At 45.3% G+C, this 14,686-nt stretch overlaps 1 protein-coding gene across 2 annotated transcripts in view; it reads left to right on the top strand.

The window, feature by feature from the left end:
* ANO4 (anoctamin 4) overlaps positions 1–14,686 on the top strand; it is a 416,268-nt gene that overhangs the window by 194,763 nt on the left and 206,819 nt on the right. For both annotated transcript variants that reach the window (XM_063927829.1, XM_063927830.1), the window contains 2 exons: positions 1,420–1,464; positions 8,742–8,873. In XM_063927829.1, the coding sequence (XP_063783899.1) occupies positions 1,420–1,464; positions 8,742–8,873 (177 nt within the window). The remainder of the gene's footprint in view (positions 1–1,419; positions 1,465–8,741; positions 8,874–14,686) is intronic.

The following is a 14,686-nucleotide window of genomic DNA, read 5'->3' as shown; positions in this document are numbered from 1 at the left end:
GGTCGCAAGGCGAATTTAGCAGAGTTACACACGCTAAGCCTACGCCTACTGGGAGTGTATCTTAGCTTCTTAAAATTGCGACCGATGTAATCGCAATATTGCGATTACAAACTACTTTGCAGTATCTGAGTAACTTCAACCTTACTCTGCCTGTGCGATCAGTTCAGTGCTTGTCGTTCCTGGTTTGACGTCACAAACACACCCAGCGTTCGGCCAGACACTCCCCCGTTTCTCCAGCCACTCCTGCGTTTTTTCCGGAAACGGTAGCGTTTTCATCCACACGCCCATAAAACGCCGTGTTTCCGCCCAGTAACACCCATTTCCTGTCAATCACATTACGATCGCCGGAGCGATGAAAAAGCCGTGAGTAAAAATACTATCTTCATTGTTAAATTACTTGGCGCAGTCGCAGTGCGAATATTGCGCATGCGTACTAAGCGGATTTTCATTGCGATGCGATGAAAAATACCGAGCGAACAACTCGGAATGAGGGCCCATGTCTAGAGTTTTCTAGACAGCGAGGGCCGTTAACAACCCGTGGGGCCACGCATCGCTCGTCTTCACTGGCATATACACTTGCCAAGAAAATAAGTGACATCGCTCATGAAGGGTGAAAACGAGCGGCGTCGTTCATTTTCTCGGCAAGTGTGTGGGCTTGATCCCAAGCAGAAGACTAAAACAACACTGGTGTGGATGAACAACAAAAAGGTACATTTTCTACAATGGCCAGGTCAAAGCTTAGTTCTCAATCCAATTAAAAATTGTGGCACTAATAGAAAATGATAGTCCACAAGCAGCATCTAATGAACCTGAACAACCTGGAGCAGATACAGTATCCAGGGAAAAATGGGCAACAAACAAACAGTGTGAAACCTGGCAGGGACATACCCCAACAGACTTAAAAATGTTATGGCAGAAAATGGTGATTCTGCCCAGTAATAGTCTACCGGTGTTGAATACTTATGCATGCAGCATTTTTCCGTTTTGATATTTAAAAAAAATAAATAAAAAAATCTGCAGACAAACAATTATGAAATTGAAAATGTATTTATAAAAGCCCACTGGTTTGCAATAAAATATACTGTCTGAAACAAATTGTGTGTCATTTGTAGTATAGCTAAATCTGCAGTCATTTTAGGAGGCTAAATATTTTAGCAAGCCTCTGTATACAGTATTTGTGATTTATGAGTACTTCTCTGTTGTAAGATAACCTGTATCTTCAGTTTAGGGGCTCTGTAAGGGAGCAGGGATAATTAGCGCAGCAGTCTTCTGTGACTGGTGTGTATGTTAATATCTCTAGTCTCTTCCTCCACCTCTTACAGGCTTCTGTCTTCAATCTCCTTTGCTTTCTTGCTAGTTGATACTGTAACTGACGATGGGTTTTCTTCTCGACTGGCTTCATTTTTGCTGTTCTTCCAGGAGAAAAATCTATTACCTGCACCGACGGTACAAGTTCATGAGCAGGTTAGTAAAATAAACTTCTACTCTTCATTCTTGCTGAGGTTGATCACTGGTTTATCTAAACTTCTTAAGTAATCATCAGACCGTTCATGTCTGTCTGTCTGTCTATCTACAGTATCTATCTATCTATCTATCTATCTATCTATCTATCTATCTATCTATCTATCTTTCTGCAGCGGGGTACACTGGTATTCCACCGGGAATAACATTGGGGTGTAGAGTTGGATCTTGATCATTGCATTGCATCGTCTCCTCTATAGCCCCGCCTCCAGGCACTGGAGCTCAGTTTGTAAGTTGGTGCCTGCAGTGCAGGCAGCTAACAGGTGGGGCTGCGCTAGGCAGCCCTGAAAAGAGCTTTTTAAGAAGACTTCAAGAGCCACAGCATTGTTTATGTGATTCTGACATTCTGTGCTGCGGCTCCATCACCTCCCTCAGTAGCGCTGCATACTCCCGTGGCCTGGTTCCCAGGTACTTGCAGCGGAGGCGCACCAGACTTCAGGCACACACCGCTGATGCTCTCCTGGATCGTGTGGCTACACATCAGGGAGGAGATAAGAGGGTCCCTCAGGTGGGGCCCGCCGGTAAATCACGGTCCCAGGAGACGGACCGCGCTGCTGGCATGGACACTGTACTGCACAGGGACCCCACTATATCCAGGGCAGGGAGCACAGGTTGGATTTACTCAAAACCGTTTGTTATAGGTTCCACAGTACCCGGTGGTGAGGACCAGCATAGGGGGTAAGGCGCTGACCTGTAGCCCCTCCCCCAGCTCCGGGCGCCATCTACTAATGGTGTTCCCGCCCTGGAGCTGCATTTCACTCTCCATCACTCCCTGACTGAGCTTTTGCCACCGTCTTCACTGCTAGCTGGGCTGATCTTCGGGACTGCAGGGGTCTGTCTCCTCTGTGAAGCCGCCTGCCTCATCAGTACTGTGCTTTTACAGACACTTAAGTATTCTACATGTCATTTTAGACAGTGTTAGTTAAGAACAAGTGTACTGCTATCTAAATATTTGGTACAAGTATTCTGTAATATACATCCAGTATCTACTGTGCATTGTTATATCTATACTCCTACAGACAGTAGTAATATGTAAATTACTAGTCCAGTGCAGTTTTATTGTTTATATGTAATAACCTCTGCATTGTACATGTGACTGAGTGTGCTTCTAGCTGTTGGCTGTTGTGTGGGATTCCATTCTCCTGTATCACATATTGCTATCACTATATTCTGTACCCTGAGGGACTAGGTGCATCAGGGTCCCATATTCCTTATAATGTCTGCCACACAGGGCTGGAAATCCACGGACGCTTCTGCATCCTGCAGTACTGGCGCCACGGATTTACCTGAGGGAGAAGTTTTAGCTGCTGGTTCAGGTGCTGAGTGCCATGCACCCAGTCAACCTGCAGCACCTGTGGCCAATCAGGACCCACCTTGGGCAGCGTTCTCAAGTATGCTGACTACACTTGTGATACGTCTTACGCCCCCTGTAGGACCTCCTGTGCCATTGCAACCACATATTGTCCTTGTAGTTAATCCGCCCTGGGCGGATACGCTGTCTACCCAATTACAACAATTAAATCAATCTTTGGTTAGACAAAAGTCTACCTCACGCCCCTCTGGGGCTAAACGGTCATCTAAACGGCCTATTTCTTCCTCACAATCCACTAATATTTCGGATGATTCTTCCGATAAGAATTGGGAATATACTGATCCATCAGACACTGATACAGTTGCTTATAATGAGGAATCTACAACCCATGTTGATGTTTCTGACCTAGTAGAGGCCATTAAGCTAATTCTTCAAATAGATTGAGCCTACTAAGAAACCTGATAAGTTCAAACGTCAGAAGGTTGCTAAAGTAGTCTTGCCACATTCTGACCATTTAATTGAGATACGTCAGGAATCCTGGTCGTGTCCAGGAAAGAAATTTTCCCTGTGTAAAAAGATGCTAGCTCGTTTTCCTATCCCTTGCTGAGTTGAGTAACAAGTGGGAAACTTCACCGCTGGTGGACTCTCATGTCGCCCGTCTTGTGGTGTCATCTACTCTTCCTGTCACCACCGTCACCTCCCTAAAGGAACCGGTGGATAAGCGTGTGGAGGGATGCCTGAAGTCTATGTTCTCACTTACAGGTGCTTTACATAGACCCACTATGGCAGCCTCATGGGCTGCAAAAGGAATTGAAGCATGGGTTCAGGCAATTGAGAATGAGCCGCCTAAGAATTTTTCTGACACTGCCAGACAATATTTGTCTTATATTACCACATCATCCCACTATATTCAGGAGGCGGCCTCTGATGCAGGTGTAATGGTGGCCAAGGCATCTACTACGTCTGTCCTGGCTCGTCAAATTATGTGGCTGAGGTCCTGGAAGGTGGACCTGGACTACAAAAAGACATTGGAGGTGCTCCCTTTTAAAGGAGACATCCTATTTGGGGTGGATCTGAACAAGATTGTAACTGACTTGGCTACTGCCAAGACTGCGTGTCTCCCAAATACTAATCCTTCTGCTCCGAAGGCTAAGAGTACCACCTTTCGTTCCTTTCGACCTCCAGGGAGGGCAAAGGGTCAAGCATATCAGCATCAGGCTCGTGCTTCCAAATCCACTAAGCCTAAATCTAAACAACCCTGGGCCACCCGACAGCCTGCGTCCAAACAAGACAAGCCTGCTGCATGACGGGGCGGGCCTCCCCCTGGGGGTCACTAGGGTGGGAGGCCAACTTCTGCAGTTCGCCCTGGCCTGGTTACAGACCACTTTGGACGCCTGGTTGTGGGAAGTTGTCTCTCACGGGTATGCAATCTCTTTCAAGAGACGTCCCCCTCGCCAGTTTTGCGTAACGGTTATCCCTGTGGATCCAATAAAAGCGCAAGCTTTGCACTTGGTTGTACAGTGCCTCCTGGGTACGAGACTAGTAGTGCCGCTACCTCTGTCTCAGAGAGGCAGGGGATACTATTCAACCCTGTTTCTAGTTCCGAAGCCAAATGGGTCCTTCCGGCCTATACGCAACCTCAAATCATTGAATAAATTTGTGAGAGTGTCCAAATTCCCTGGACATACAGGATGCTTACATGCATGTTCCTTTTGCCATATCGCATCAGCAGTATCTGCGGTTTGCTATTGGCAACCTACATTATCAATTCCAGGCCCTGCCATTTGGATTGACCACGGACCCTCGGATTTTCACCAAAGTAATGGCCGTGATGATGGCTCATCTCCGTTGTCATGGAATCAGGATCCTGCCGTATCTGGACGACATGCTGATCCTGGCGAACTCCCAAGAGGTTCTCCTCAGTCATCTGGAACTGACGGTCCAATTTCTACTAGCCCACGGGTGGCTCATCAACTGGAAAAAGTCCTCGCTGGTCCCTGCTGGAAGCATGGTGCACCTGGGGGCACTACTGGACACACACAGCCAATGATTGTTTCTGTCTCTCTGAAACTTCAGGACAGGATCAGATATTTCCTCTCTCGCCAAGGTTGTTGATACACTCGGGAATGCAAGTACTAGGCCTCATAGTGTCGGCTTTCAACATGGTAGAGTATGCTTAATTTCACTCTCGCCCTCTGCAGAGGTTAATCCTTTCCAAGTGGGAAGGCCTTTCTCATTGGATCAGGTCACAAATGATCTCCTTGACTCGGGAGGTTTGTCTGTCACTGAGCTGGTGGCTACAGGACCAACAGTTGAGCAGGGGCCATCCCTTCTGGATCTCCAACTGGGTCCTCCTGACAAAGAATGCCAGTCTGCGGGGTTGGGGCATGGTGTTGGAGCAACACTCTCTCCAGGGTCGGTGGACCCGGGGGGGAATCTCTCCTCCCGATAAACATTCTGGAATTGCGGGCAGTGTTCATTGCATTGACATGGCCCTGCCTCTAGTACAGAACAGGCCTGTTCAAGTACAATCAGACAACGCCACCACGGTGGCGTACATAAATCATCAAGGCGGCACTCGTAGCCGCATGGCAATGCTGGACGTATCAAAAATCCTACATTGGGTGGAACGCCATCTGCCAGCAATATCGGCAGTGTTCATCCCCGGAGCCCTCAACTGGGAAGCGGATTTCCTCAGTCGTCAGGACGTTCATGCCGGAGAGTGGAGTCTTCATCCGGAAGTCTTTCAACTCCTAGTGGACAAGTAGGGCCTACCAGATGTAGACCTGATGGCGTCTCGACACAATGACAAGGTTCCGGTCTTCGGAGCAAGGACAAGAGATCCTCAAGCAGCGTTCGTGGACTCGCTGGCAATTCCATGGAAGTTTCGGCTGCCCTACGTGTTCCTTCCAGAGTCCTTCCTGCCCAGTGTTCTACAGAAGTTCAAGCAAGAAAGAGGAATACTACTTCTAGTCACTCCAGCGTGGCCCAGATGGCATTGGTTCTCAGACCTGCAGGGTCTATCGATAGCGCTTCCTCTTCTACTTCCTAAACGCCCAGACCACCTCGTTCAGGGCCCTTGTGTCTATCCGGACCTTGCCAGACTGGCTTTGACGGCGTGGCTTTTGAAGCTTCACTCCTGAGAGCCAAGGGATTCTCTGAGGCGATTATTCAAACTATGTTGAAGCTCCGTAAACCGGCTTCTTCACGGATTTATTACAGGTTGTGGAACGCTTACTTGGCATGGTGTTCTGCTAAGAATTATGATGCCTATTCATTCAGTACTTCTAGGCTTTTTTGCTTTTATGCAACAAAGCCTAGATTTAGGCTTTCATCTGGCCTCCCTCAAGGTTCATATATCTGCCTTGTCGGTGTGGTTTCAGAGAAAAATTACATCTTTTCCTGACTGTCATACTTTCACTCAGGGCGTTTTATGGATTCAGCCTCCCTATGTCCCTCCTGTGGCTCCATGGGATTTGTCTGTTGTCTTAAATGCTCTACAAGAGTCTCCATTTGAACCTCTTGAGTCTGTGGATCTTAAATGTCTTACACTTAAGGTCATGTTTTTACTAGCTATTGCCTCTGCTAGGAGGGTGTCGGACTTAGGCGCCTTGTCCTGTCGTCCACCCTTTCAGATTTTTCACCGTGACCGGGCAATTCTTCGAACTCGTCCTGGTTTTCTACCTGTGTTATCATCTTTTCATCTTAACCAAGAGATTGTGGTTCCGGCCTTTATCTCTTCTGGTTTATCCTCCAAAGAGCGGTCTTTATATGTGATACGGGCTCTCCATATTAGGACTGCCTCCCTCAGGAGGTCACTATATCCTTTTAGTACTTTTTGGTTTTCCCAAACGTGGCTGGCCTGTGAATAAGCAAACCTTGGCCAGATGGATTAGAATGATGATTGCACAAGCTTATGCGCAGACTGGTTTACCAGCTCCTGCTGCTATCAAGGCCCATTCTATTTGGTCTGTTGGACCTTCGTGGGCGGCTCGCCGTGGCGCGTCCGCTGAACAATAGTGCATGGCGGCTATGTGGTCCTCAGTGAACACGTTCATCAGGTTCTATGCCTTTGGATGCTTCCTTTGGAAGCCGGGTTCTTGTGCCCACTACAGTGTGTCCCCTACCATGAGGAACTACTTCAGTACATCACCGATGTTATTCCCTGTGGAATACCGGTGTACCCCGCTGCAGAAAAGGAGATTTATGGTAGACTTACCATAGTTAAATCTCGTTCTGCGAGGTACACTGGATTCCACAGGGTGCCCACCCTGATGCACTTAGCTTCTTTGGGTTTGCATGGCATTAACCGCTAGTCTCTTCTCCTGTCGTGAGATTCTGGTTCTATGTAACTAACATCTACTGTCTCTTTTGCCTGCTACTGCATTGGACTGCTTAATTTAGCTGAGCTCCAGTGCCTGGAGGCAGGGTTATAGAGGAGGCGGTGCAATGCATCCTGGGAACAGTCAAAGCTTTAACCTGTTGGTGCCTCGGATCAAGATCCAACTCTACACCCCAATGTTATTCCTTGTGGAATCCAGTGTACCTCGCAGAAAGAGATTTAACTATGGTACAGTAAGTCTACCATAAATCTATCTATCTATCTATCTATCTATCTATCTATCTATCTATCTATCTATCTATCGAGCACCTGTCAGATATCTCTCACCTAGTCACGCTACACTTTTAGGGATTAGGGCTTTATTTACTAAAGGTCGATATCCATTGATTTTTATTGATTTCAAATTGATGGAAATCTTTCTAAATTGATATTGGGCTTCCAGGACTATAGCAAACATTTAGTAACATATTTTCTATATTAAATTTAAATTTTAGAATATGTGTGTTTTAGCCCTGTAGACCCAACATTGATTTACACATATCTGGAATCAATAAAAATCGATGGAAAATTGACCATTAGTAAATACGTAAACCTCACACTTGTCTGGAAGAACTTTGCTTATATGTATACAGGGCCTAAATTAGAGTTGTACGCTAATGCATTTGCAATTGCGGTTTTTCAAGCTACTATTAGGAAGTGAAGCTGCTTTCAAGAAATGAAAAGAGCCACCCACCGGAGCAATAGAAAACCCATTCGCAACTATGTACACATTTGCACAACAATGGAAAAATTCGACTGCTTAAGTAGGTAGGCTATGCAAACTGGCCGCAGCAGTAGCGACACTATCGCCATGTTTCTCTGTGTACATCATCAAAGCTGATATCAGATACACGCCCCGAAAATGACCATGAAATGTCTGCGTTTTTGCCTTCACTCCCCCGTTACCACCCCCCAAAGGGTCACTTCCTGTCAATCATTCTGCACAGAAATGCTCACTACATGCGGCATCACAAAGCCACCTTTAGACACGTGCAGTATGATCACAGCGCATGCGCAGTCTGACGATAATTACTTAACTGCAAAGCATCAGCATGCCGTACAATTCTGAATTAGGCACATAGCTGTTAACTGCATCCATTACTGGATATTTGCTAAAAATGTTAGTATATTAATATATAAGTTACAGATTGAAAACATAAGGATGTAGATGATGAGAGAAAGGTTGTAAAATTCTGATCTCTCTCTCATCTATAGGTTCAAAGAGTTAGGCTCAGGGATAGAGGGTTAGGCTTAGGCTGCGGGAAGGGAAGGGGAGGGGGGGGGGGGGGTAGGTTTAGGCACCACCGGGGCAGGTTACATTTAGGCTGTGGGAAGGGAGGGGTTAGTATACTTACCATCCCCTGTTGGGATTGTGAAAATTGGGATGCCGCAGTCAGTATTCATACCCAATCCCTCTTCAATGTGTTACCCTTCTTTGTATGCATATTGTAATAATCAGATTATTACGTATTAACGCTTGTACATTACAACTTTAATAACTTTAGACACTTGGAATTTTTTGTCTAGGATGGAGAAGCAGTTGAGCAGGTTCCGTGGATGGTTGCCTAAAAAGCCTATGAGACTGGACAAGGAGACAATACCAGACCTGGAGGAGAATGACTGTTACACTGCTCCCTTCAGTCAGCAGAGGATTCATCAGTAAGTAGTGTCACACATGCCATGAATCAAATATTGACCATCTCAACCTGCAACTTCATTGTAGATTTACAGCAGAGGTTCTCAAACTCGGTCCTCGGGGGCCCACACAGTGCATGTTTTGCAGGTCTCCTCACAGAATCGCAAGTGAAATAATTAGCTCCACCTGTGGACCTTTTAAAATGTGTCAGTGAGTAATTAATACACCTGTGCACCTGCTGGGTTACCTGCAAAACATGCACTGTGTGGGCTCCCGAGGACCGAGTTTGAGAACCTCTGATTTACAGCATTTGGTCAGGACCGGATTAATAACAGGGTTGACGGGACTGCATCCACAGGCCTCCATATTCCTCTCAGGGTGATGATGATGACTGTAATAATCACCTATGAGCTCATTGCAGTACAGCAATTGTGACACATTTTTCCTTTCCTTATATACTGCATGACCCATCAGCAGGGGTGATGCCAGGCTTTGTCACCCAGGGCAAAGACTCAACTCTGTGCATAATCTACCTATATGACCGCCATATTATGCAGAGAACATAACAGTGATGGCATATAATACAGAATGCATCAGTGACCGCAATATCATGCCAAAAGCATCAGTGGCTGCCAAACAAAATAATAAGCTTTAGTGATTGCCATACAATACAGAGAGTATTTTTGATAGCCGTGCAATATCATTCCCTCATCAATAATTAACCCTCCATCAAAATTACATTATTAAAAACTACACCATTATCTTAATATAATTAATTCTTTACAATAATTACATGCATAATTAACCCTAACATCAAATATTTTAATTTATGTATATTAACCTACTAATCTATCTCCCTGTATCAAGTATGGCAAATACATTTACATACATCCAGTCCCTATTCGCATACATAGTGGCATTCTTTAATGCCTGTGTACATGAATTCTTACCTGCTGGCATAGCTATTCCGATTTAGAGCAGTCCTGGCGGAGAAGTGACTTTTGGCTATCCATGCTGTAGCATTCAATCAGGGAACACAATTGGAAATACCACTGGATATCTTCCATTGATGGGAAGACAATCGCCCATCAGTGACAAACCATTGATAGTCGAAGGCCCTCCCTACAAAAGGCCCTTGATCAATTTCTTTCAGCTTAATTTTCTCTATCATACGACATTGGAATAATATAATGAACACAAATGATTGCTTGTTTACCTCTTTGCAAAAACAATGGTAATGAGTTACTTACAATGTACAAATAAAGTAATAGAAAATAATAACACAATAATGATACATGAGAAATGGCTTGATCTAGTGTGAACAGCTTGTTAGTTTAGAGCTATACCCCAGGATTTCTGCAAATAATTATAACTTTCTCTGTATGATATTCTTTCTCCAAGACTAGGAAAAAGTAAGTTAAGTGACAAATACATTCAATATAATAAAAGAGGGTCATATAAGGAAACTAATTTCTAATGTATTTTGTCAGTGCGAGAATTATTATATTACTTATAAAAGAACGTTATTTCTCCTGCAGGGTCCACAGAGTATCCACAGGATAACATTGGGATATAAGGTAGCGTTCGTGGAATGGCACCAATTGATCGACTGGCCTCCCTGAATGCAATGGGCCAGTCTACTATATCCCCGCCTCATGGCTCAGGCAATTTAGTTTTTTTTGCTTGGTATGGCAGGAGCCAGACCATGGTCAATGGGCTGCTGGTTTTTAGTAGCCATAAGCTTTATATTATTTTATTTTTATAGTCTTATTTTTTTTTTAGCGATTTTTCTAAAAAAGCATCTTACACGCACCTTAGAGTGGCTCCAACAACTCCCCGCCACTGTTTTCAGGATGGAGACTACCGAACAGTCGCTGCCACGGCTGCCACCTCGGGTGCACCAGCGCTAGGCCGCAGGGATCATAGACTCCAGGGGCTACTATGAGGCCGTGATCCCTGGGGTTGATGTCAGCAGTGGGAAGTAAGGCGCTCCCCTGGTCACCCCTCCTCCCGGTTCATGACCAGTTTCCTCCGAGTCTCCAGTCATGACCTGATTTCCTGCTTCCATCTGAGACGCTAGATATGAACTAACTCAGTCGCAGCTTAGGCGGCTGTGTCACTGGTGCATTTGTGTTCACTTGGGCGTCTGTGTTCACTGATATCGGATGTGTTCTTTTGGGCGTCTGTGTTCACTATTAGCGTCTGGATCCACTCAGCGTTTGCTAGCGTATTGATCGATCCTGGAAGTGGGGTTAAGTCTCCCTGTATCCCGCTCTTCTGAGGTAGGTGATACAGTACTGAGTCTCTACCTACCTTTGAGGTACGAGTAGTTGTATAAGTGCCTATTGCATATGAGTCTTGTAACGTTTACTGCTGTTTCTTTCGCCTGTGCGACTGAATGCGTTAAAAGTCCTACTGTTTATAAGGTAATGCAGTAATATGTTTTTCCTACATACCTGAAATGTATCTGTAGTTTAATATGTGCTCATATTGCCAATGTATACTAATGTATAACAATGTGACTGATTGCTAGTGTGGCTGCTGACTTATACTGTGTTTCTGTCAGGTTTGCTTTCTCATATATCTGATCCTCAATGCTGGTGAAAGCAGGGAGGGGTCGGATTGTGTATCACTTTAGCGAGTGTTAAAGTGATTTCAGTCACAAATTGTGTAGTTAACACCAGTCTGGTGTGTGATTTGTTTATAATGTCTAAGTGAGGCAAGGGTGAGGAGGATACACTCTCCACAACTGTACCTATATTGATATCATGATTGTCATTCAAAGCAGGATAACCTCTCAAGATCTGGTTCAAAATGGCTTATGTGCAAATTGTTATTCCATCAAAGCCTCCTTAACATCCCAAGGCAGGCTCAGGTTCAGGCAGAACCTTCATGGGCATCATTTGCACAAACATTATCTAATATAACTGAGCGAATAGTGCCAAATCCAGCACCAGTTATAGGTTTCCCTATTAACCCTTACATGCAACATTCCCCCTGGATTATGACACATCCAGTTCAGGAAGCGGCATCCTTTCAACAAAAATAGGCTGGAAGGCCTGTGGTAATTAAGTCACACATACATGAAACATCTTCACAGTCTACACATGTTTCGAAAGGGGACACTTCGGAGATGATTCCTCACATTCTGGGTCTGCATACAGAGATGAGGACGAAGGTTTCAGCTCGGTAGGTATATCTGAGCTAGTTAATGCTATGAAAGCCATTCTATCCTTAGATGAGGCAGCAGAGCCTTTGTTAAAATTCAGAGCACCTGTGCCAAAACAGTCAGGACTGAATTTCCGGAGTCAGAGCAGCTGACGGAAATCAGGCAAGAGGCTTTGGTCACACCGAGTAAGAAGTATCCTCTTCAGGCTGGGGATTGTTTGAATATGGAGGTTGCTACCAACGTAGATATGCATGGGATTCAACTAGTGCGTAAATCTACATTACCTCTGCCTTCAACATCTGTAAATGATGTAACGGATAGGAAAATAGATGGTTTCTTAAAACTGTGTTTCCCAGTCAGGGGCATTTGTGAGGCCGGCTATGGCCACAGCATGGATGGCGAAAGGTGGCGGCCTGGGCTGATGCATTGGAAGATGATATTTTATTGGCTACTAGAGAACAAAAGTCCCATACAGTATTGCACATATAAAACAGGCCGCTATTTATATAAGAAGCAGCTTTGGATATGGGTACAGTAGCTTCTCAAGCATCAGCATCAGCAGTAGCAACACGCAGAGCAGTCTGGCTACGTACATGGAAGGCTGACTCAGAGTCCAGAAGGGTACTAGAGTCTTTGCCTTTTACTGGAGATATTCATTTTGGTAAATAATTAAAACAATGGCCCTCATTCCGAGTTGATCGGTCGCAAGGCGAATTTAGCAGAGTTACACACGCTAAGCCGCCGCCTACTGGGAGTGAATCTTAGCTTCTTAAAATTGCGACCGATGTATTCGCAATATTGCGATTACTAACTACTTAGCAGTTTCAGAGTAGCTCCAGACTTACTCTGCCTGTGCGATCATTTCAGTGCTTGTCGTTCCTGGTTGACGTCACAAACACACCCAGCGTTCGCCCAGGCACTCCCACCGTTTCCCCGGCCACTCCTGCGTTTTTTCCGGAAACGGTAGCGTTTTCAGCCACACGCCCCTGAAACGCCGTGTTTCCGCCCAGTAACACCCATTTCCTGTCAATCACATTACGATCGCCGGAGCGAAGAAAAAGCCGTGAGTAAAATTACTTTCTTCATAGTAAAGTTACTTGGCGCAGTCGCAGTGCGAACATTGCGCATGCGTACTAAGCGGATTTTCACTGCGATGCGATGAAAAATACCGAGCGAACAACTCGGAATGAGGGCCAATATTCTGGAGTCTGAAGCAGACTCTAAGAAAGTGAAATTTACTTCAGTTTCACAAGTCTAAACCTAAGTTTCCAGCTTTTTGGTCCTTTCGGACTCAAGGAAAAGTGAAAGTAAAGGGTTACGGCAAACAGTCCTAATTAGCCTGCTTCTAAACCAGAAGAGAAGCTATCAGCCTGATGGCACGGGCCTCCACCTGGGGGATTCCAGGGTAGGAGGCCGGCTTCTATTATTTTGTACAGAACCGGCAGCAGTCCACCACAGATGCCTGGGTGCCAGAAGCGGTATCTTACGGTTATGCGTTTGCCTTCAAGAAACATCCTCTGCAAGGCTTTGTTTGTACCAGCCCGTCTTCAACGGAAACGAAGACCAGTGATAGTACTGATTCATCCTGCTCAGCAGGGACAATGTTTCTATTCTAACCCATTTTCTAGTACAGAAACCAAATGGTTCATACTGGACCATTCTCAATCTGTAAACTATGAGCAGATACATTTGGATGCCTCGGTTTCATATGGAAACTTTACGTTCCATTGGCTTGGCCTTGGAGCTGGAGGATTTTATGGTATCTCTAGATATCCAGGTTGCTTACCTACATGTACCTATAGCACTGTCCCATCAGTGCTATCTCAGTGTTGCTATCCTCCAGCAACATTTTCCGTTTCAGGCCTACTATTGGGACCGGTTACAGTTCCAAGAAGGCCACCAAAATTATGGTGGTGTTGGCGGCCTAACTCCATCGTCAAGGGATAAGGATTTTTCCCATAGCTGGATGACCTGTTAATCCTGACTCAATCTCAGGAAATTCTCCAGTGCCATCTACAAATGACAATAGCCTGTTTACAAAGCCAAGTATGGCTCATAAATTGAGTGTAGTCTTCCCTGGTTCCGTCACAACACATGACGCACCTGGGGCTGTATTGGATTCCAGACTTCAGAGTTTTTTCTACCTCTGAACAAAGTATCCATAATACAGACAAGGATTCAGGAGCTACTACACAGTCAAAGAGTATCCATTCATGCAGCAATGCGAGTGATGGGATCTATGGTATCAACATTCGACATGGTGGATAATGCTTAATTCCACTCGAGGCCTCTTCAACGTCTGATGCTTTTCAGATGGAATGGACTACATCAGATGATACTATGGTCCTTCCTCAGGAAGTACGGAGGTTGTTAGCCTGGTGGCTACATACATCCCATCTGGACACAGGGTGACCCTTTTGGATCTCAGCGTGGGAGATTCTGACAATGAATGCCAATCTTCAGGGCTATGGAGCAGTGTCAGAAAAGTGTTGCTTCCAGGGGTAGTGGACCAAGGAAGAGAGTTGCCTGCCAATAAATATACTGGAACTTCGGGCCATATATATGGCACTCATTCAGACAAAGGACACTCTTCAGCAGAAACCAGTTCATATTCACTTGGACAATGCGACGCAAGTAGTGTACCGCAATCATCAGGGAGGAACTCGT

Source organism: Pseudophryne corroboree, chromosome 6, assembly GCF_028390025.1.
Source record: "Pseudophryne corroboree isolate aPseCor3 chromosome 6, aPseCor3.hap2, whole genome shotgun sequence".
Lineage (NCBI taxonomy): Eukaryota > Metazoa > Chordata > Amphibia > Anura > Myobatrachidae > Pseudophryne > Pseudophryne corroboree.
This window is presented reverse-complemented; position numbering and strand designations above follow the sequence as displayed.